A 24954-nucleotide genomic window follows, 5' to 3' on the forward strand; every position below is an offset into this window, starting at 1 on the left:
AAGGAGAGGAAAAGGTTAGCAACACTGAGAGCAGCCAGGCCTCTCCCCAACAAAGTGGTAATTCTAGGGGGCAGCTCAGGCCACAAACACCGATTGTTCCCCTGTGCTACATCCCAAGGCATGGCATTCATCTCCCCACTGTCCCTGAGGTTAAACAACCTCTCCTGTGTTTCACACACACAGACCAGACAGGAAGGGTTGAAGGCAATGGCATGAACATACTGGAATTTCTTTGCGCAGGCAGCTTCTCTCTCATAGTCACACTCCAGGGCCAGCTCTCTGCTCAGGACTTCAATCAAATGCTCAGGGAACAAACCTGAAAGACAGCAGAGAAGCAAATAGGCTTAGCAAAAAAGGAGCCCCTCAGGCTAAGCTTTCCAGAGCTGCAGCTGAGCAGCAACCTGCTGCCCAGCCAGCTCTGAGCTGAAGAGTAAGTACAAGAGGCCCTAGAGAGCCAAGGCGTATTTCCAAATAGATACAGGTTCTGCAGGCAATCCTGGGTCAAGGCTACACAGCTGCTCCTAAAGCAAGGCACATCCACACTGTTCTTGCACAGCAGAGCTCCATCCTCCCCCGGCTCCCACTCCACAGCCCAAGCTGTCCGTTTCTGAGCAGAAACACACACCAAGGAACAGAAGCACCCAAACACTAGCCTGGGCAAAAGCAGCTAAAAAGGCTCCAAGCCATGTCTGCCTGCAACTACGAACAGGCACCACTAGGTGAAAACAGTCAGTGTGACTAAGGCAGGGAACTGCAGCAGCACATAGCCAGAGCATGAGTTGCCAAGTCCCATCTTCTCAGTTTGGAGCTGGAAAACCAAACTACTTCTTGGGCCAAAGCTGGGACTGTAGCAGCCTCTGGAGGGCCCTACCCAGCCACCACAGAGAGCAGTCACAGGTTTTGTCAGCAGCCAGCCTGATTTTAAAGCAGTATTTGTACAGTCCCATTAAGATGTACAGCTGCTGCAGGCAGATATTTGGAAAAAGGAGTAGCAAGCCTTGCATTCCCTGTGGGGAAAGGGGACTTATCTGTGTGCTGGGACACTGAGCAAGCTCTATGCCTAGAAGTTCTCCACCTCTCCACAACTTTGTGAAGAACAGAGAATGACTAGGAAGAGCAGAGAATGGCAGGCAGAGGGTTGCAGGAAACAGAGAAGAATGGGTTCTGCCAAACGTACCAGAAAATAAGAGCGACAAAGCAAAACTACCTGACATGAACAGCACCCATGCTTCATGCCTAGGAAGCCATCAAAACTAAGTATACCCAGACACTATACTTTGCCAAGAGTCCCTGTGGATTGCACAGAGATGAGTACACATTATCATGGCCCGGAAAAACTAACAGAGCTGCACTTCCCACCCCAGTGGGACAGGCACGTGCCCAGCAAAGGCAGTGGCAGCTCCGCAGCAGGAGAGAGGAGCAGGGCAGGGCTCCCCAAATTGGCCTTGCACCTGCTGCCTACACATCCACTACTACTGCTTTCTGCAGATCTGCTCCTGGGCAGACTCAGCAATTCTCAGGTCCTTTTCACTGTTTCCTTGAAGCTGTTTCCTCTCTCTCCAGTCTATAGAGAACAGTTTGCAGTGCGCTGCTTGGAAGAGGTTGGCAGAACCCAACGTGTGCCAGCAGGAACACAGAGCCTGCCAAGGGTCTGTGCCTTTTTACCTTCAGGGAGAATATTGCTCATGTTCAGGACGGTCATCAGGTTGTTAACGTCACTGTTGATGCTCTGGGCAACTCCAGGGTACTGCAGGACAGAATGAGAGAGGTCCGTGGTGAGACCAGATGACCAAGTTGTACAGGGTAAGATAAAAACATCTTCCAGCTCAACATCCACTGACCCTCACAACACAGCCACCTACAGCCTGGCAATGAACCAGGGCATAGCTGAGCCACACACCCCTCTAAAACCCGATTTAAAGCCCAGCATCTAAAATGGGGGACAGAGAGACAGGCTAAGATGCATCTCCTTGCGAGCAAAATGGCCTGCCAGGTCCTCTGACAGTGACTCTTCCAACAGATGAAAGGTTCTCAAACACAAAAGTCTCACTACTCATATGGCAGTCGGTCATGCACCAACCACAGCTGAAAGGACATGCCACTGACAGCCACCAAGCGTTTCATCCACAGCAAGAGGGCAAGTGGTGAGGCCCTCAGCCCAGTCCTGGCAAAGGCACCTCCTTCTGTTCTTTCTCAAAAAGGGAACCAGCCTACCCTGCTGTGGAGCAGAACATTTCCTGGTGCCAGAGTTCACTTTCCATTGCTTTTACCTTGGCCTAACTTCAGAGAGTAGTTTGGAGACAAATGGTTTGAGAAGACAACACCAGTGCCCATCCATATTGTTTCTAAAATCTCCCCATGTTACCAAATACACCAACCAGACAACCAGCTTTGCCTCGGACCCCACTCACTCACCGATGGATCTCACTCCTTTGGATTATAAACCACATATACGGGGCTTTCAGCTCCAGACCTCAACTCTGTTAAAAATACCTCCTTGAAGCTGCTGACAGCTTTAGTGTGAGCTGGTGAATATGCTCCTGCATCGTCAGACTGCCACTGCTCAACAGTCAGTGCCTGCTTGTCACTTAAAACTTCTTTGACCTTTGGGTTGTGATCAGAAAGGGACACGTGACATGTGCAGGTCCCAAAGAGGGGGCTGGCCTATGGAGCAGGTAGGACCCTCACACACAGCTCCAGAAGTACAAGCAGCCCCTCACCACCATTATCCACACATGTCACTGATACACCTGTGAGATGTCTCCTGCTCATCTGGAGTCAGAAACTGGCTCAAGCTGCAAAACCTTTTCTGTCCCTTCCTTCTGCCTGCACTAGGTAAGATAGTGCTGCACCCAAGTTGTCACTTGCATTAAAATGTTTCTTACATGTCCAGCAGTAAACATATTTATGCAGCTTCCCTGCCCTTCTATGGGGCACAGACAAGAGACGAGGTTGGTCTGTAAAGCCCACCTGGATTTTCATGGCAACTTCTTTCCCGTTTTTCAAGCGTGCCAGGTGGACCTGACCGATTGAAGCAGCAGCAAAGGGGCGTTCTTCAAAGGACTCCAGTTTATCCCTCCAGTTGGGGCCAAGATCATTGTTCAGAGTTTTCTACAAATAAAAAGCAAGCATCAGAGTATGTGAAACAGAGATTTAAAGATTTTTTGCTAGTGGAAACTGCACTCCTCTGAGGTGACTCACACAGCCTATGGCACTTCTGAGTAGCTAGACCCTGCTTTCTAGACTGTCCCCACTTCCCCATCATTGCAGACCATCATGAGGAGTGGTCCAGCCAGCAGTGTTTCCCCAGCACCCAACAGATGCTGATCAGATCTGTGTGACGCTCTGTTGCTCCTGCCTAAAGGGCAGAGATCTTGAACACAAACACTGCTGCCTTAGCAATACAAAAGTCCCCTTCTTGGTGCCACTTGTTATCTTCCAGAAAATGAGCAAGGAGTTAGATATTTATCCTCCTTCATCACGCTGCCAAGCTGAACAGAAGCAATCCAAGCATGCAAGAGTGACTCTCTTTAAGGCAATATTGACAATTAAACATCACAGCTTGCTTTAACAGCTTTTTTGCTACATTGCCAGAGTGCCATATTGAAGTTCTGGCTCTGCTCAGTGTCTTGCAGAAGATAAGTAGTGCTGGCAGTTCCTCTTGCATCACCCTTCACATCTTAATTTACAGAGGGAAGGAGAGAGAAAGAGAGAACACCTGCACTGGATAAAGCAAACTTAGTTTGCTTCATTGTTGCTCCTCTTGGTGGTGGGTTAGATTTAACCAAAAAAGTAAGGACAAAGTTGCTGATATTCTAGATACTGGCTTAGCATCCATGAGAAAGCCAAGAGAGAAGAAACAGAAGCAGAGGCTACATTAAACCAGACCCTATGATCATATTTGTATGCAACATCCTGTTCCATCAGCATAGTCTTGGGACATAAACACACACCCCTCCCCCCCCATTTTTCCCTCTCTAAAGCTAAGCTTTCATGTTTTGGACAGAAAAGGCAGCATATGATCAAGAGAAATAATTAGTTGTTATCCAAAATTTAAAAATGTGCAACATTATTGAAAGAATACTCTTAAAAATCCCCATCCACCTCCCTTACTGAGGTTTGTCACAGGTGACATTTATTACATTATTGTCCCTACTTCCCTCATACATAGGAAGAATATTTCCTCACCATCATCTGCTTTATCGGCATGAAGTCAGCACTCTGGCGTACACGCTCAAAAATCCTCTGGAGATGGGGGTTGATGAAGGCATCATCTGCCACGGGAAAAGCACACAACAGTCAGTGCAGGCATTCTCCAGCACACGAACAAACATGTACCTGCATCCAGATGAGCCAGGTTGTCCTGCCCCCAGGCACACCCCAGTGAAAGTTTTGGAAATAATTCTAGTTTAGAATCTCTCCGTATCCAGAAATAGCACCTGAGATGCCCTGCTGAGGCATCACACCTTTAAAAATGAGCCAGAAGTCTTGCGCACAAGTACTGAAATAAAGGGAAAAAGCTCCTCCTTCCTTTTCACTCTTGCAAAAGAATTGCGTATTACCCAAACATCTCCTACGCTACCCTCCTGCTGCAGGAGAAAGTCTGTGCAGCCCCTCCTAATTACGAAGGGAATGACAACATATGAATACACTAGAAAGCATGCTGACAGTCCTTTTTACACTTCAGAATCAAGCATCAGTTGCCACAGTACTCCCTGGCTTTGTCCAGCAGCACTGCTGAGGGCAGCGGGCAGCTCTGCACAGCATGGAGGCCTTTGGTGAGATGGCGGGTTGCACAAACCTGAGTGGAGGGTGTTCTGCAGAAGCCTCTGTCACCCAGCAGCCCATCTCCTGGCTGATAGCGGTACAGCATTCAGGTCTAGGAGAGGCCACTGGGCCATGGATGCAGAGGTCGCAGAAGGAACCCTCTGGACAGTCAGCCCAGCACTCTCAAGTTCACAGCGTGGTTTAATCCAGTTCATTTTAAGGGGTAGCAGCTTCTCTAGAAAGCTGTGCAATGGTAAAACACCGCTTACACAAAACTCAGAGAAATCAGGATTCAGCAACTGCTACTGTAACTCACTCCCCAAATGCAAAGCAACTGCAAGTGGGTAGAGGGAAACAAAGCTGAGCCAAAAGTAATTTATTTTAAGAGTCAGAAGGATATAGCAAGCAAATATTTACACACATAAAAAGGAAGGGTAGGGGCATCTTGAAAGATTAGTCCTCTCCTTTGAGCTTCTACAACAGCCCAGAAAAAAGCCACCAGTTCTGTAAAACTTTTCATTTCATAGATCTAATTCCTCTCTAAGCCTTTATCTGCTGCTCTCCCAACACTGGAAAAAAAGTCCAGGCTAGCAGCCTTCATAGTGAGAAAACCTGCACATGTGCTTGTGACATTCAAGTAAAAATCCATCATTCCTCCACATTTACAGAAGCACGTACAACCAAGTCTGTCCCAGGAAACAAGAAACAAACAGCTACCTTAAGAGCACTGTCCTGGCCAGAGAGGCAGAAAGGAATGGAGAGAAAACTATAGATAATGTGCAGACATGACATTAACACTCAGTATTGTTTAGAAATTCCCACTGAAGCCATGAGCAGCATTTAAAAGTACTAACAAAACCACACTTGTGGAATCAACAGGAGGTTTTTAGAGGAGCTCCCATTCCATCACTGCACATCAGAGATGAACACGCCTTGCAGGAACAGCAAGTGAAACTCCTGTTGTGACGTTATAACCCTGCAAGACTGCCAGATATTGCATTTGCATGCACATTTCAGACACTGAAATAAACTTCTACTCTGTCATCAGTTGGGATAGGGGAGGCATCTGTTAGGACAGGAGAGGCATCTATTACCTCTCTTGTGAGGAAATACTGAGAGTGTTGGTTGTTCAGCCTGGAGAAGAGACCTTATCGTGGCCTTTCACTACTCAAAAGGTGCCTATAAGAAAGATGGGGACAGACTTTTTAGCAGGCCTGTTACAACAGGACAAGGGGTGATGGTCTTAAACTGAAAGAAAATTCAAGCTAGACATGAGGAAGACATTTTTACAAGGACAGTGGTGAAACACTGGCCCAGGTTGCCCAGAGAGGTGGTAGATGCCCCATCCCTGGAGACATTCCTGGCCAGGCTGGACAGGGCTCTGAGCAACCTGATCTGGTTGAAGATGTCCCTGCTCATTGCAGGGGATCAGACTAGATGAGTTCTGAAGGTCCCTTCCAACCCACACTATTCTATGGTCAATGGTGTACCACTGCCAGGCCTCTCAATATTATAAAAACTGTTCTCAGGGGTATGTGAAAATATTAGCCACCATGCTGTAAGATGATCACCTGCACTTCCTAGAATGACTGTGCAGAAAGAATGGACCTTGCTAAAAGTGATTCCTGCTCCCAAGAAGCCTTTTGTGCCAAGGTATCAGGGTCTGCCACAGCCATTTTGGATCATCTTCTGTTCTTTTGCTTATTGCTGACATCCAAAAAACTCCCAAGGTATTTCAGCCTTTAGTAAGCAGGCATTCTTAACTGGTTCTTAACTGGGGCTGCCTGACCATCACTGCTTTGTTCATTAGCGCAATGCCAAATAGCCAAGAGACCTGCATGACTGTACAGAAACTCAGCGGCCACGTTAAAAAAAAAAAAAGAGTCATGCTACAGAGGAAACAGTGACAAAACGAGGCTGACAACATGCTGATGAACAAGGTTATACGTGTTTGTGGTAAACTGATGAGGCCTTACCGGAACAAAACACAAAGCAAGAGTCAAAGCAGGGCACTCTCCACTGGCAAATGCAGCTGCTTTTCCAACATCTGCCAGAGTACACACAGTGGAACACAGGATGATTTTGGGTCCCTGACACCTTTCTGTGTACAGCCTTCAGGGATGTGTCCCCCTAACAAATCCACTGACTCCCAGAAGTAGACATCAAGGTTTGTAAGGACACTGCTTTGTGGTGGTTTAGCTCACAGGTGCTCAACTGCACCTGGACAAGACAACACAGAGCCCCTGTGCTCAATGAGCGCACATCCTCATTAATATAAGAAGCCAGTTCAAACTCACCAGGTCACAGGGAAGCCCATGAAGTGGCAGTAACTCTGTGAAACCCTCCTGTCCAAACAGCCAGCCCAAGAACCGGATACTCTGCACTGTTGGAAATGTCCAACTTATTTGACCACCACTGTCCCTCAGCAAGGTTACCAGGGCCCTGTGTTCTTGCCAAGCATTGCAGCACTCCACACGCTCGTCACAAGAGTCAAATGAGGGCTGGGCAGCACTTCTAAGTTGCTAAAGGCCTAAATAATCTTGACACCCAAGTGAAGTCAATCGGCAAGTGTTTGACACTCCTGCCAGAGCTTGGTAACATTAGGAGACAGCAGGCAAGTGACAAAAATCCAGAGCATTTCTGCTCCTCAGAGCTGGCCTTTCACAACTATTGCCTCTTCACTCACATCCAAGCCCAGGGCAGATGTGACCAGGCTCTGGGCACCCATCAGGTGCAACTCAATATAACTTAAGAATTATAAGTTAATTCCCACCTATGGTAGTTAAAGCTAACCAGAGGCACTGGCCACAGAAAACAAGGAGCACAAGAGCTCCGCCTGGATCTTCACCATGAACCTCCAGTTATTGGCACCTGGCAGCTTCTGGAGGGTGAGAAAACAGCATATGGGGTGGCAGCCTTTGACACAGCAGCTGCTGCATCCCACCTCACTTGGTTAGTGTTGCCATCAGTATGGCACGCACCTAAACCAAGTGATTAGCAAATGAAGAACTATGACATGCCACAGTCAGGACACTCTGGAAAAGTGAGCTGGTCTTGCTTTATTGGCTAGCCCAAGTTATTTAATACAATACTAGATCCAGCCTCATCAGCCAACACCTACAAAAATTCAAGTAGAAGCACAAGCCAAGCAAGCATAGTGCTTCAAACACTTAGACACTGACTCAGTTTCAGTGACATCTTGAAAGCTATTTCCAGACAAGTGTAACAACTATTTTTGGCTGGTTCTTTCTTTCCCTATCAAGTTGTGCAGGAAGGCAAAGTGGACAGGTCCAGATAAGGTTTGAACTTAGCACACCTGCTATCTTCCAGGAGTAACCCAACAGTTCAGTGCAGACACTGATGTCACTCATGCCTTCACCTGTGATCACTGACTTCAGAGCCCAATGGACTAAGTATCAGTTTGAAGTCTCCGCAAGATGAAAACAAGTGTTTTACAGCTGATAATCTTATCAGCCTTTCCAGCAAAGCTTCAGTGCCAACAAAGCATATAAACCATAAATATGCTGTAGTCAAAAATACTGTGGATAAAATCTTGACCACTTCATGTGAACAAAGAACAGGATCACTTTTTGTCATCATTCTCCTCCCTTCTAGCAGGACACTTGTGTACTATGTGCGATATAACCCTGCTTCTCACCAACTACTTGTTTTAAAACAGGCATTAAAATTCACAGAGAGCATCACCTTATTTTCAACCAACTCCTGTTGTGTGCCTGACACAATAGAGGCATTGGCAAAGTGATAGTGTATAGTGGACACACCTAGTTGTTTTATACTGGGATTAGACTGCATTGAATCAAATTTATCTCCACCACATGAGAAAGCCACTTGTCTAGTCTCTCCACATTCACTTAACACTGATTCTAAACAGCTGAGAGTAGATCACAAGACATCAGCTGTCACACCTCGCAGCACCACAGAGGACAGCTGAGGACCTTTGCTACCACTTACCTTGAATGCTCAACATTTGTCCCAGCTTCAGTGCTGCTCCCCGGACCTTGCACAAGGTTCTCACAATTCGTTCTGCATTGGCTTCCGACAGGAATGGGCTAGAATCCATCACTGCTTTCTTTCCTGAGCACAAGAGAAAAAAGCGTATGTATGAGAAACACCCTTATCTCAGCAAGCTCACTTCATTGTACTAGCTCACATTCAACAGGAGATCTGCCATTCCCCAGAGAAATCAAACTAGGACTCCACTCAGTGCCTTCACTGCAGCCCAGGGGCACAGATTGCAGTTGTACATGTGTCTTGTGACAATTCTGACGCCGCTGGCCTGAAGGGCAGGAGCAGCAAGTCACAGCCTCCATGGATGTCTGTGCTGCTGTGCAAGCTGGACAGATGTTGGTGCTTGAACTCACTGTATCAGCTAGCTCAACATAAAACATTATGTGGAGGTCTCCAAGGCCCACACGGTAGGCTGCAGCACAGCCATGGCCTCAGAAGAGCAGCAGGGGTGAGCCACAGCAAGGGGGAACTGTCAAAAGCCTTGACAGCTCACTGGCACAGACTGAGAACGTGCTGGCACTACTTAAGGAGGAAGCAAGGGTTCACAACAGCACCAAACCTCTTTTCTCATACCAAGTAATTCTTGCCTGAAACACATACATTCATAGGCAATTGCACAACCAGAGTGTGCACTGCTCTGTAGGGAGCAGACACAGCCTCCACATCTTCAAGTTGACAAAAACTTTCTTCTCTGGTCAAACTGAAATTTACCATCTCCTGATATACAGACAAAACAAACTCTCCTCATACCATAACCCCAAAAACACCACAGCTGCATACAGCATTTTGAAAAAGCAGTTGATTGTTAAATCTATGATGAGGTTTATCAAGCTAGTCAAATCCAGGGAGGCTGGAGATTGTCCTGACGGGAGAAGCTCAGCAGGAGCGCCCATCTGTGATACCATGCTCTTCTTGGACAGTTGCACTGAAGGGGCAATTAACTCCTGTTGTCAAAATTGCAAACCTTTTTCCCTTTGTGCTCACACATGCATGGTGTTCCTCTGGGCAGCTTGTGACTGAGAAAGATGCTCCCTTTAGACTGGGGAACATCTCAATGTAGTCAGTCACTTGTTCTGAGTGCACATACAAGCCATGCACGGAGGAGGCCAAACTCTTCTGTCCTTACTCTCATCAGCAGTCACACAAGCATCAGCTTGCACAGAACAAGGCCCAAAATGTACATACTCAAACACATGTCCCCAAAAAAGGCTAAAGCTTTTTTTTTTAAGGTTGTTTTTGTTTGTTTGTTTGTTTTAAGGGAGAGGGAAGGAGACTCTTGGTCCCTTTGGTAGAAACAACCCAGAACTCCTCTTCCCATTGCTGCCCAGCAGAGCAAGGTCAGAAGGGCAGGCAGGCACCCACCAGCCACTTCTCTTGGGGCTGCAGCTCAGCTCCTGGTTATGGAGAGCCAAGCAGGAAGAAGCTCAGGTCCTACAGCCAGGCTGCTGGGCCCACAGCTGGTATGCAGATCTTGGAGCCACATCATTTTTTTCAACACATCAGAAGAAAGGGTACTAAGGACAGAACAGCTGAAGCCCACATATATAACAAGCAGGGCCCAAAACAGCACAGCAGCTGAAATGGCCCTGAAGATCTCAGGCAGATGGAAATTACTGGTGTGTCATGTAGTAACTGCAGCAGCACGAGATGCTCTCCACCTCCAGCTAGCTCTCAGGAGGTATACAGAGACAAGCCAGGGGACAGGAGAAAGAACCAAGACTGAAATAGCTGCTGTCTAAACTCTGGTGGCTCACACAATTTAGTACCACTTTCCTGAAGTGCTAAGCATGTTACTGATGTGACAGACATCCTTCAGCCCCTCTGAGCAGCTGGCTTGCCTACAAAGCTTTCCCTAGAGATGTGACGCCACAGAACTCTCAGAGAGGTGCCAAGCACTGCCCTCCCCTGTCCTCCAGCCTCCCCTTTCCTCCACCTGTTTGTGGGAGGGCAGCAAGATGGCACTGCATGTGCGACATGTATCTGTACCAATATGTCTCCTAAATAAAGAATGTACATGAAAAGGAGAAATAAAAACACCAGGAGGGAGTACACAGGACAACTATCCTGCTCTTGAGAGCAAGATGCAGAGAAGCAGGAGAGACCCAGAAGTCACCATTTGCATCTCACAAAGCAACCCTCAGCACATTTTACTCTGGATCCTGAATGTGAGCAGTCAGAGACTGAACAGGCAGAGCTGCCCCGGGCAGAAGGATGTGGCTTTACCCACTTGGAAAGCTGGCTCTGGAGAGTGGAGTGCTTGGAGCCATCTAACAGAGCTCTGGCTCTCAATGATCCCATCAGGAAAACTCTGTCTTTAGCAATGATGAGGCAAATAATCCCTTGTATGAGCTCCATCAGACACACAAGAGCTAGGGAAAGTACTGGGTCAAAGCCTTAACTTTCCTTCACGCCACCTGCACACAAAAACATCCTCCTTTGAGTGTGCAGCAAGATAAAGGAGTTAGTTAATGATTAAAATAACCTCCAGAAGCCAACAAATCCTGGCAATTTTGAAAAAGTCTAATCAGAAAGAGAGCCAAACACAGGCACTCCCCATCCTCTTCTCCTGGCATGCTGCTCATTGAAGCCAAGCCCCGGGGGCACTACATGCTCATCAAGCAGCCCCACAGCACCTCATCAGCTGTGGCTTATGTTCTTTGCCAAAAGCGGGCATGAACTTGAAAGCAAGAAAGCGACTTGAAAGCAAGAGTCAAAAGCAAGATTATGGAAATGGCAAGTGAAGAGGAAAATACAGAGAAAACAGACACAGGCTTCCAAGGCTGTAGGGAAAGGAAGTGGGGATAAAACCCAGCACAAGATCATGAAGAAATATACCAATATTTCCTGAGGGAATGGCAGAAAGATGTGCCAGGGGAGGTTCAGGCTGGACATTAGGAAAAAGTTCTTCACCCAGAGGGTGCTGGAGCACTGGAACAGGCTCCCCAGGGAGGTGTCACGGCCCCAAGCCTGACAGTGTTCAAGAAGAGACTGGACAACACCCTCAGACACATGGTGTGAACTGTGGGGTTGTCATATGCAGAGACAGGAGTTGGACTCGATGATTCTTGTGGGTCCCTTCCAACTCAGGACGTTCTATGATTCTATAATTTACAGTAAGTTAACATTTTTCCCAAAGATGTCTGGCACCTTTTGATGCTACAAACTATTTCCTCCCCACTCCAAGATCACAAAGTTGTTCTGGGGTTTTGGGGGGCATTTGTTGTGGTTTGGTTATTTTACTTAGTTCATCAAGGAAAGAAAAAAGGCAAAGAGAAGTCACATCTAACCAAGCTGCAGCAACAAGGAGAGCTCAGAACTGAAGGCTCCTGCAGCCACGGTACCTGGAGCTCAGTTCTTCCCCCACAGAGGCAGCAGGCAGGTGCCCTCAGGAGTGCTTGATTCACACTTCTCTCTCCAAATCCAAAAGTGACATGAATGCTTCCAAACCTGTGCACATCTCACAGCTGTATTCCTGCTTTTCTGCCTCCTTTGCTACTGCCAAATCGAGAACTAGCCACTGGACTTTGAATGCATTTCTTTTTAGCACCATCCACCACAAAAACTTTGGGGCAAGGGAAGAGTCAAGAGTACCGCCTAAGCACTGTGACTGATGACACAAGGAGATGACATTATTCCTTTTGATAGGAACACAACTCCACATTCAAACCTAGGCCAGCTGCCAGCCCTTGGGAGCTCTGCCCAACCTGGCATCTGCACAGTGCCCAGTAGAAGAGCCCTGTACAAACAGTTAATGAGTTACAAAGTTGACCTTGAATCCAGAGTCTCTTTACTAGTAATGGCAGCTATTTAACTGGGCAACCTTTCATTTTTATTCCTGGAAACTTACTCTACCCTCCCCTTCCCATCCCATGTCAGCCTTTCACTTTAGATACACACTCTAAATACTGAGACTGCCATCAAGGTCACCAGTGACCGAGGAGGTTATTTTTAATTAGCTACATCAGCCTACCAATAAAATTCCCATTGGAAATCAAGCACAGCCTTTTTTTTTTCTTTTTTTTTTTCCTTTAAAAAGAAAAAAGGAAGATAAACCAAACCACTTAATAAAGAACTTTACAAAGGGCAGAATTAGGTCCTCAAGCCATTAAACATACACACACAAAACACTGCACCTACTCACAAAAATTTGGTTGGCAATGGAAAGAACTTATGTCCAGGACATCAGGCTTGGAAGAAGGGAGAACTTCACAAACTCTTGCACCAGATGATTTTGTTCTAGGACAAATCCCTTAAAAAGTGAACTGTTTATGGAAACAGTGGCAATTCAAAACAGAGAGGAAGGACCCTGGGGCTACTAAACCAGGATGGGGAAATTGAGCGGAAAAAGACAGATCGGCACTAAGGCAGTTGGTAGAGAACACGCAGGACATTGTGGTCCCTCCATTTGATGACAGCAATGGAAAGAAGTACGAGCCATGCTGTTAAGATCACTTTAGCTCAAGAGTTTCTGGCTTGTGGTTTTGTCACTGAAGGACCAGTGTATCTAGTGCCATTTTAAAGGAGTGAAGAGGCTTTAAATTGTAGTGCCTGGGCAAGAGGATGGTAACCAAGAGAAGGCTCCTTCCCATCCTGGCTGCTATTGAAAGCGTGAAATTCTTAGGCATGACTTCAGGCATGTACACACCCCGCTTGTTTAAATTTGAAGTGCCAAGAAGTTGCTATTAATATTGCAGCAATGGGGAGAGAAAAGACATCATCTACCAGTTTCCAAAGAACAGGACAATATGTCACCTTCAATAGAGATGGGTCTCAGCCCGAGCTTATGGTGCTGCAGCCAGAAAATCTGGACACAAATGTGTCAAGTTGGATTCATGAAGGGGGTGCAGAGGTATTTTTTTTAAGAAATATAGAGGTACCTATGTCAAGAGATTTCCCCCAAGAACAGCTAAGGCTGGTACTACCAGAACAACAGTAAGGAAATAAGATCTTGGACCCAAAACTGCATACATATCCTCTGTCATGCATTTTTGCAGGAGCAGGGCCCATGGAGGGAGTTCTCATCCATGGAGCCTTACCACTGTAAATCCTGGGGAAAACATCTCCAAGGGCACAAGCTAGAGGCTGTAGCTGCATCACCTGGAGACTCTGATGTGTTCTTAGTGTGAGACACTCCAAGACAGCACAGGGGTTGAAATAGTCTTTTACTTCTGTCCTACCTCAGCACTTGCTGCTATCATTTTCTAATTCCCTTGCCTAGCAGCAGCCCTCATGGCCTCATTCTTTAAACAAGGTTTGTTCAAGAAAATTACTCCTCCCCAAGCACAACTCAGGCTGCAGAGCCAGCTTCTGGCAGCAAGTTATAGTTAAAGGAGAAAATAATCATTTCCCTAGCAAGAAGAAAAAAAGTCTGAAGGTGCAATTGCTTTATTGCAAGGAAAAAGCGTCTGTTACCTTCTAAAGAATCCTTTCCCATGCTGTGAGGAAGAGAAAAAAAGCTCATGTTATTCCCTCAGATTTCATAGCTCTGCAAGCTCATGTTTGTATTTTGGGGTGTGCCCAATTAGAAAATAATCTGGCAAGCAGAGAAATACCAACAGTTGTGCAATCTGTTAAAAGCAAAGCCAACTTCTAACAGGTATGAACGACCTGTAAAACATCACAAGCACTGAAAGCAAAAGCCTTCAAGGATTCTCTACAGGATAGGCCACGTTTGCCTAAATGCATGCTTTTAAAGCAAAGAAACCCATCCAGCCTCAAACACCTCAGGTCATGGACAGAACAATAACTCTTTGCCAAGGATCCTTTTTCTCCACTGGGTTGCTTTGTATCGCGTAGTTGTACAGGGACCAACCACAAAGACACAAGCATTAACTAGGAGTGTCCTGGCTGGCACACAATCCCCCCTCACCCCTGTCCACCCACCACAGGGAATGTGTTTCATCTGCTGGGGTGCTGGGTTTTGTCTGGGGGAGTAGGGGGTTTGTTTTGCTTTTTGGGGTTTTTTTTGTTTGTTTTGGTTTGGTTTTTTGTTTGTTTTGTTTGTTTTTTTTCTTACTCCTCCCCTTCCAAATTTCTTCAGTTTTCAGCCACTCCAGTACCTTCTGGAATAGATGTTCACACTTTCTCAGTATCCATCTCCTCCCTACTCCCAAAGACAACCAGAGAAAAGACACAAACTGGCCTCGTAGCAGAATACCATTGGCCACAGAGTAAAATGACAAGGATCCAGCAGCTGTCATTACTTCAAAGTAATGCTTCTGAACCAGAAACAATTTTTACCTCTAGCTGCAAGAGCTTAGCCCTTTCCTCAGTTCCCTCCAGTCACTGGAAACAATCTAAACACACAAATGTGCCAGCCAAACCAGACAGGGCAGCTGAAGACCCAACTGCAATAATGGTAACAAAAAACTTTACGTTTTGCCTATATTTGTAGGAATCACCAAAAGGCTTTTCGTGGATAAGAAACAAATGCATGGAGCTATAAGCCCATAAGTTGTAATCTCATATTTTCTAGGAAAGAATGCCATGTCCTTTCTATGTGCTAAACCATTCACGTGAACAGAATCATTCAGTACCACCATATTTTACCAACATGTGAGCTTACAAGAAAGCCACCATAGCATGGCCAGGTACACCTCAGGAACATTTTATCTCCAATTCCAAACAAAGTGGGAAGAAAACAAGACCAGGTCAATTCGCACAGCACAGCCTTTTGACCTGTTAGGAGAATCCTTCAGATGGTCGCAAAAGAAAGATACTAGAAATAAAGAATTGCCATTTAACATGTACAGAAAGGGTTGTGTCTCTCTTCAAAGAGAAGAGCCATCCTTGGAGTTCCTACTAGGCAGAACATCCTTAATTTTCAGAGTGCAACCACAAACTACAAAGTTTTCAAACAAAAGGGGTCATCTACATTTTCTATATGGACAGAACTACATGGTTTCACTGAGGAAAGATTTTAAACCACCAAGACAACCTAACAGCAGGTACCCGTGAATTCAAATTCACGGGTGGCTGTGGAAAAGTCAGCTGTAGGAGTCGTGCTGGCAGATACTAATTCATTTGCATGTACCTCTGATCTCTGTCTACATATGGAGGCTGTGGTGTACTTATATGGAAAAAAAAAGACTTGGGAGACAGAAGGATTATGTTAAAAATAAAAGAACTAACCACATCCCCCTATTATTTTGACTGCCTCACCATCCCACATTCAAAAGAAGAAAATTTTGCAAGTGCAGGTAAACTGTGTCTGGGAAACTAAAGGAAAACAAAATACATAAAGGGCTTACCACCGCGTTCCTCAGGTCTAAGGCTCTTCTTTGCAACTTCTGCCAATGCCCCAATGCCAAGACCAACAGCTAGTCCTTTAAAATAATAAGAAAAAAGACCCAGGTTAGAATAAAACAAACAAACACCTCTGAGCCACAAATAGAGGTGTTTTTGTAATTAACCTTCAGCCATACAGTCACATGCACAGCAGCAAAACAGCTTGATTAGAATATCCTGGCTCTTGCAATTGGGTAGTCTTCGACACTGACTGGTTTTCTCCTGTACTTCTTGAGCCCAGCACACCAGCCAGGTATCATAGGCTCAGCCAGTCTGGGATGTCCAACTTATATAAAGTACATCAACAAGTGCTACTCATAGCTCTGTGCTCTGGCTGAGGTGCTGCTGTAGGCTCAGATCATGGAGTTTCAAAGAAGGGAAGAAAAAAAATCTCACAAACATGGTTCTCAAAGTACAAGTCTCAGGAGACAACAGAAGTCCCATCACCCTCCAAACTGTGCCACCACAGTAGAGGGAAGCAAACCTGTAATTAGAATTAGATGAAGCCACTGCCAGTAGAGGTTAAGACTCTGTGACCCTACTGTCTATGCATTCGGGTTTATTTGTGCTCATAAGCTGTCTTTGACTTTCACGTGCTCATTAACTATGGTAAACATGTTTTTCCTAAGGCCCACCTTGTGCAAGCAGTGTGGTAACCTGCAGTTCCAAGGAGCTGGGCTGGGGAGCAGCGAGTAGCCCTGCACAGCAACAGCAAACCCATAAAACCAAACACCAGCGCTCCCTGTGCTGTTTCACACCTGCACGCAGGGAATTGCAGGGTGTTGGTTCAACAGCCACAGATAAAGCTACAAAAGAAGTGAGACACAGATCTAATCATGCAGTAATCCATACTACCAAAGGTCCCGCTGCCTTCCCAATTTAAAAATATTTATTTTGCTGGATAATAAGTGACTTGGGCAACCAGAACAGCTGGTGTTCCTTAACATCTCCTCAGCAACGGTGGAGTACTGGGTGTGCATGTTTTCCAAGCACCGCCAAGTCCTCCTTGAGGCTCCACAAGACAGCTTCCCAGGCCAAACAACTGGGGGACACCAGGTACAACGAAGGCAGCACAGCTGACCAGCACATGGTACTTTGCACATGTGTGCAGGAGGAAACACATGCACACATCCTGTAGTCTCAAGTTGAACTTCATCTTGCACTAAGTTTTCCCTCTCTCCCACCAGGTAATTACAACCCCACCTCTCTCAATAAAACTTCAAACTTGCACAGAATGTCTGCTCGGAAATAGCTCCTTCTGCAGCCTTGCAGACTACATGCACTGGGCCAAAGAGTCCGGTGTCAGGTGAAGCACAGGAGGCATCAGTGCCATGTCCATCACAAGGACAGCTTCTAGGGCAGCTCCCGTGCCATTTAACTGTCAGACCTTTCATTCTAAATGGCACATGAATGTCTTGGAGCATATGGCATAATACAGAAATCTGCATTAAGAGAAAAATCTAACTTTCACGGGATGCCATGATTTTAACATTATAGCTAGATTGAAAAGTCCTGAATTTTGTTGTTTGCTTTGGGTTTCGGGTTATTTCTTTGGGTATTTTTTGTGTGGAGTTCGTCTGTTTTAAAAAGAGTTTTCCATATTTTGTGCATGTTTTCCTGTGGAGGTGGCAGCACTGAAATGACAAATTTAAGCCTAGGGAAGTCTGCTGTCACTAGCTAACTTGCGCAGACCCTTCCATAGTGCCAAGCCATGCATGACCACTGAGTGAGTCTTTTGCGCCAGAAAACCAGAGGTTTAATGAGCTGAAAATGAAAAAAAAATATTCCTGCACTCCACAGGCAAGAAGCAAAGAGACTTCTCAAACACACCATAAACACTATCAATTAAAATGCTCATACACAGTCATCTCCCATCAGATCCCATATGCAAGGCAATAACTTGGAGCAGAAGAGTCATATGGGAAGCCAATGAAGACACATATCTCATCAACAAAATGTGGTTTTGTAGAATGAATACCACTCAGGAAGCACTTCTGTTGGCCTTGATCCCACTGTCACCACCTCCAAAGCAATGCTACCCATCAGGAATCTGCTTGGTCATTATCAGAGTTGGACTGAACAGAGCTGGCAGTCTTTGGTTCCAAATGAAATACATTGCTTCTCCTTCTAAAAACTCTATATTCTGTACAGAGACTTAGTGCATGCATCTAAAATAAAACATATCTGAAGTTTCTAATCTCTCTTCACCGTTAAGACACAAACCACTTCAAAGGCAAACAAAAGACCAGGAACCAGATTCTACTCTGTCTTCCGAAATAGAGCTGGAGAAGTTCTAGTATGCTCCAAAGTAGCTTGTGATTTACACCGGTGCTGACAAGATCAGACTCCAAACAACAGTGTGTCACACCTCCCCTCTCCTGGAGGCACACACGTGAGCATCTGAACCAAACGACATTGTGACTTACAATAGGTACTCTTGGAATCTGCTCACTGCTCCACCTTGTCCAATTTTCTAGAAAATGAACTCCAATCACCAGTCAACGACTTGTTTCAAATAAACTAAAGCCAGGCATAAATACGCTTCCTGTTAAACAGTTGCTAAGGTTTAAAGACCTTAAGTTTAAACAAAGGCTTCAAGCATCTTCAAACTATTATCACAGTGCTCAGCAGGACATTTAGCTCAGGGCATTACACAAAAATACAACGCAACATTCCTACTTCAGCTCTTCAGTAACTACCTGGAAACACCTCGAGGCACACACAGCCCTGTGGTGACAGGAGGGTAGATCATATTCTTGGGACTGTGCAGGGTCAAGTGTATCTTGGGTGTTTGCTGCTTCTTAGCAGCTAAGCCTGCAAGAAATGAAGTCAGCTGTATATGTGACCTTTTATCACTGAAAAATAGGTAACAATTCAAAGTTGTATTTCTCATTGAAGCAATACCAAAAAGCTGCCACTTTTCAGAAGCCTCAGTGGCTCACTTGATTCCTTACTATCAGAAGTTACTATCAGAAGTTCTATGAAATTAGGGAATTAAATAATGGCCTAAATTCCTAATGGCTATAACTCCATCCACTAATATCACTACTAGGGATAAGTCTTCAAGAACACATTGCTTTGTCCTTTATTACCTTGAATTTCATTTCCCATGGCATTTGGAGCACACACAGCTCGCACAACAAAAAAACACATGGAAACTTCACCCTTCCTCATCTTACAAACCAGACTAATATTGGAGGCTTCAGAAAGCAAGTACTAGACAGGAAGGTTCAGAACCACAACACTCATTTCCTGAAATGGCACCTGATTTGTTTTCCAGGCCTCTTTTACACACACACCCATTGGAAAAGTTGTGGTCTAGGCACATACTTGAACACAAATAATGCCGCATACTGGCTCTGGCTGAGATAGAAATTCATCTTCTTCATAGCAGCCTGTACCATGCTGTGTGTTGGATTTGTGAATACAGTGTTGATAACACACCGGTGTTTTAGCTGTGTGTTTGCACAGCATCAAGGCTTTATCTTTTTCCCACTCTGCCCCCAACAAGTCAGCTGGGAAGGGACACAGCCAAAACAGGTGACCAAAACCAATCAAAGGGATATCCATACCACACAACGTCATGCCCAGTAGTAAAAGCTTGGAGAAAGGAGGATGAAAGGGGGAGATGTTTGGCGTTATGGTGTTTGTCTTCCCGAGAAACTGCTACAGATATCGAGGCCCCACTTCCCAGGATGCGGCTGGACATCTGCCTGCTGACAGGGAGTAGTGAATGAAGTTCTCTTGCTGCTTTGCTTGTGCGTGGAGCTTTGCTTCACCCATTAAACCGTCTTTATCCCAACTCCCAAGTTTTCTCACTTTTGCTCTTCCTATTCTGCTCTGCCATGGAAACGAGTGAGCATGGGGCTCAGCAGCCAGCCAAGGTCAACCCACCACAGACTGCCAGCAGCTCACCTCTTACTGGGACCAGGTCATCCCTCCAAAGAGCCTGCACGGGGGCAGAAGAGCCTGCTCCTCATATGGGCCGCTAGTCTACTGACCTTGTACAAGTCACTCCTAACGTCTTGCATTTTCCTTGTCTGCAAGGTATTTCCTCCAAGAGTAATCACTTTGGGACAACTCTCAGCATCACTGAACAGCCACGGTTCAGCACCTTGGAAAATAACATCCCCAAGCACCTCTAGAAAGTCACACTCCTAAGTTTTGCTCTTTATGCAGACAGATTATTTCAGGCCTGGAAAACGCCACTTTGTTTTTACATTAAGTGCCCCTTCAGAAATTTTCCAGGCATCTTCAGCACTCATTACACTTCAAACCAAGCCCATCAAGAGATGATCTGGAATCAGTTTGGTTCAGGAAGAATCCTCTTGCTCAGCAACTGACACAACAAAACAAAGAGGAGACTGAATGGGCTGTTATCACTCTGCTGTGCCTGCCAGGCACAGGGTGGGTGACACTCCCCTGGAGCTGCCTCTGCCCCGTTTTTCGGTCAGGTCAAGCACCACAAAGGACACATTGCAAGCTGGAGGTAGTTGTGCATAGATTTCCACTTGCTTTCTGAGCATTAAATGCTCACCAGAATAAGGCCATACTTGCTTGTCACTCGTAGGACAATCTGAATCCTGTTGTCAGTCCTGTATATACTTAATAAGATACCTCAAGAGGCTAGCTTCTTTTTTCTTCCAAAATGACCACAATAATCACATTAGATCTAGACTTCACTGCAAGCTTCCTGAATTTTCTTTATTGCAAATGGATCTTATTATATCATTAAAATAATAAACTCACAAACCTGGAATATGATTAAGGGAGACAGAAACTGCTTAGAAAAGACAAACGATGCAAGGAAGGGAGAACGGAAAACAGAAAATATCAGGAACTGTGCGGGTGGAACAGATGACCCATCCAGCTACAAAACAAGCATGGAAAAAAAAAAAGCAGAAAGATCTGTTTTACCAATTCCAATCCTGGGGAAAAAAAGAAAAATAAAAAAAACAAACATACAACACACACACAAAAAAAACAAATATGAGGTTTAGTACTATAAATACAGCTACGAGCAGTCATCCCAGCTGCTGCAAGAAGCATACAAAAATACATATAAAGGACAAAGAGGTTCAGTAAGAGGATCTTGTGCTGATTACAGAGAAATATTAGCTCAGTATTACACGGAAGCTTTGGAGGTGTTCTTTGCTCAAAGAAGAGGTAAGAAACCAGGTAAACTCTGCAGTCCAAGTATTTCTGCCTCCTGTTCCTCATTTGTCTGTCACCCATCAGAGTGTCCTGTCACCACAGCTGAGAGATTTGAATTCCCTATAACTCTGGGAGACAACAAAAAACACACAAAGACAAGAGGAGGAATGATTCCAGTGTGAATGGGATTGTGCAGATAGCATGGAAATTCAGCTCTCTGAAGCCCAGGAATGGTTAGGAGAAATCTGCTTTTGACCTACTCAACATCTTCCCATCTTCTCCAAGTCTAAAATGATGTTATAAAATGGAAATTTAAAAAATAAGTGTTTGGAGTGTTTTTGGTTTTTTTTTAAAGTGAGTTTTATCCCACAAAGAAAGGCCAGAGTAAAATTCTGGATTGACTGGTGTGGAAGTGGCAGGGGAATAAGTCACCTCAACCATTTCCCACAATGATTTCCCAAGGTCTTCAAAGGAAGATGGCACCCCAGAGCACAAAAGAAAAACTGTGCACAAAAAGCTAACTTGCTGTAAGCCACACTCCCTCACAGATAGGAAGCAGCTTCCTGCCCTTAGTTATTTTCAAGGCAATGCAAAAAGGCAGGTGGCAGAGCTGAAAATAATCACCCCTCAGCCGTGCTACCCACCATTTAATCCTGATCACTTGGATGTCAAGGGAAGCAAGAAGAGAGCCAAGTCACTCCTAGTCCACAGGTTAACAGTGATATCCCCTGCAAAAGGGCTCCTTCCAGCTGTTAACCATCATCCCTCAGCAGCAGCAGGTGCTCCCAAAAACCAATAATGTACCTGGAGACTCTCATTAAATCATCCTACACCTTGTTGCTGACTTCTATTGAAAAGGCAAGACATGAGAAAACGCATGAGAGAGAACACAGGGAACCTCAAACTCACCTATCACTGAACTTTGAAACACTTCATTTACTTCAAGCTTATCTTGCTTTCTCTAAACAAATACATTAAAATGTGGCTGATCTTAGAAAAGCAACAATGAATTCTCATCTCAGTTGGAAACTGCCTCCTATGCCCTCATGAGACTCCCTTAACCAGCCTCGTTCCTCAGCTTGGAGATTTTTTTACAAAATGTATACACACTACCTCTTGCATCACTCCTGAGACTAATTCCCAGAAAGGACTGACAGCAAGGACAGTAAGCAGCTGGGAGAAGCACACAAGTACTGCCTTGCTCTGCTCACAGTCTGAGAGGGAAACAGTCAACCGCAAGCCAAAGCTCACCAACAACTTCGGAGCAATCCAAAGATGGGTAAAAGTGAATGGTGCACCACAGCTCTTGCCATCAGATAATGTTCCTTAGTTTAAGCCTTTAAAATGCTTCATATCGCTGCAATTTGAAAAGGACATTTCTCATCAGACACATGCCAGTTAGGAAAAGTCATACTAGAACTGGCTGACGGAGTTTCATATTTGTACTGGTTCTCTCAAGGCCATGTGCAGGCTGGAAAAAGCACTCTAAACTTGGAGCAAATAAAAAGCAGGAGCTGCTCCTTGCTATAAAACAGTCCCTCTTTCCAGGCAGTTCTAGAGGCTCCTTCCTATCAGTCTGGATCAAGACCTGACCACTATAAAGCATTCCTCACATGTAGTCCTTCCCATGTGGGGCTGCCCACACTACTTCAGACACATCACGCCTCCAGAAACCTTCAAGCATCATCCAGCCTACCAATATATTATCATGCGATTTCCTAAACTAGAAAACAGAACAAAAGCAAAACAAAAAACCACAAAACAGAAAACAAAAACAAAACCAACCCACTACCTACAGGCCACATCTGTTGTTTGTTAGCCAGTGTACTGACAATCATATTTCTCCTTGCTGTTGCAAAGAAAAATTCAGAAGGAAAGATAAGCAATGAATGCTAACACGAGATTGCAGAGACCGGAGAACCTGAACATCATTTTTGCAACACAACGTTCCCCAAAAAGCAGGCTGAAAGCAAGAGCTCTGCCTTGCCAGCAATTTCAATCATATAAAACAGACACCCGGAGCAGAAAGGCAAGACTGAAGAACAGGTGACACACACACTGCTTATAAACAGTCTCTTTCTTTCTTACTCTCCCTTTGTGGTTTTGGTTTGGTAGGGTTTCTTTGTTTTGTTTTTTAACCTGAGGTTAGGAGAAGACAGGTAGGTAGTTATATTTCCCCTTGAAGCATGAGTCAGCCTTCCTCACGCCTTGGGTGCCAAGAACTGGAACATACAGCAACAGCACTGGAACTCAAAGTGCACAGAAAATTCGGTCATCTGCCACTTCACATCGCTGTCAGCAAGCAGCCACAGATAAATCTGGAAGATGACAGCTAAAAGTGTTGTGATCCTTTCCATAAAAATCAAAGGTGGATTAGAACAGAGACCTGTATGCTACTAGAGCTTAAAAACAAAGTCAAGTGAGTTTTTTACTCCAAAAAGCAGATAATGACTTCTGCTTCCCTTTAAGGAATACCAAGCATGCTGAGAAACCAGAGCGCCTGCAATGAACTTCAGTGTTAGAGAGGTCTGACCAGCATTTGAACCTTATGTTATCACAAAAGTCACTTGCTGTTTACTTCTGCACTGCAGAGAATCAGTCTCTGCACCCAGCTCCTCCTAGTGTGCATTTTACTCTGACAAAGAGACACACAGAGGAAGAATAATTGTTTTTTTATTTAACAGTTGATCTGCATTACATTTGACAGGCTATTTTTCTTTCTTCTGGGATCCATAACACAAGGATGTCTGCACTGAACATGTGCTTCTCTATCAAATTTTGTGGAAAAGAAACATCAGAGCCACAAGGGCCTAGCTACCTGAGAGAGACTGTTAGCAACCTAGACAGGCTACTATCATCTCAAAACACTATGGTAACAAAAAAGCTAATCCTTCGATGGGTAGTCTCTGTTGTTAAGTACAACTAGCTGTGATCATCTTTTCCACCTGAAATACTGTGATAGTTCCCTTTTCCTCAGGAACATGTTAAGTCCTTTGATGGCTTTGATACAAGACATTAGGTAAGCACCACCTGTTAATATTACTGAATATATTTAGCTGCTTTTTAACGTAGTAAGTCCCATTCTGCAATTAAAATTCACATAGGTTTCAGCTAGCTTGATCTTATAAGCTCAGACTTTACATCCCTCCCCAGAGAAAATGGTTTATAAGCAATGGCTAATTAAATCAAATCTTGACTGCTATCATTTCCCTGTCCTCAAAAATCAATACCGAAAGGATATATTTTATATTTAACCACTGTTCAGAGAAGTAGCAAGGATAAGTTTGGGAAAAAAAATTATTTTACATAACAGCTCCTCCAGCTGTCTCTGATTGACAGTAACAGTATACTGTAAGGATTAGGAGAGCGAAATACCATAAGCAGGACCAGGGTATTTGTACAGACTGGAGAACAACCTGCACCTCACTCTCTCCCCCTCATTAAAACAGCGCAGTCCACTATGTGTTACCATGAAGATGGGCAGTTCTGCTATGCACCCCTGAATCATCGGCCCTATGCTCTTAAGACCGACTTTTTTTTCCACTTCAGAACAGGTATATGAAAACTAAGCTCTGGGAATACGTCAGCCTGCCATCTTATGACAAATGAAAACATACGCAAATTCTGTAGTTACAGGTAGCTTGCTGGATGCATCTGAAAGGTCTGTTTAGGTGGGGAGCTTTTCTTCTTTGCCATAATATCACAGTAGCAGACACA

General features: G+C 45.0%; 1 protein-coding gene across 2 annotated transcripts in view; it reads right to left on the reverse strand.

Moving 5' to 3' along the window:
- Window positions 1–24954, reverse strand: part of COQ8A (coenzyme Q8A) — a 47626-nt gene that overhangs the window by 5768 nt on the left and 16904 nt on the right. For both annotated transcript variants that reach the window (XM_065834851.2, XM_071805940.1), the window contains exons 5-10: window positions 16047–16121; window positions 8740–8862; window positions 4189–4274; window positions 2971–3111; window positions 1666–1747; window positions 223–316 (exon numbers count right to left, since the gene is read on the reverse strand). In XM_065834851.2, the coding sequence (XP_065690923.1) occupies window positions 223–316; window positions 1666–1747; window positions 2971–3111; window positions 4189–4274; window positions 8740–8862; window positions 16047–16121 (601 nt within the window). The remainder of the gene's footprint in view (window positions 1–222; window positions 317–1665; window positions 1748–2970; window positions 3112–4188; window positions 4275–8739; window positions 8863–16046; window positions 16122–24954) is intronic.

The sequence above is a fragment of the Patagioenas fasciata genome, chromosome 3, assembly GCF_037038585.1.
Source record: "Patagioenas fasciata isolate bPatFas1 chromosome 3, bPatFas1.hap1, whole genome shotgun sequence".
Taxonomy (NCBI): Eukaryota; Metazoa; Chordata; class Aves; order Columbiformes; family Columbidae; genus Patagioenas; species Patagioenas fasciata.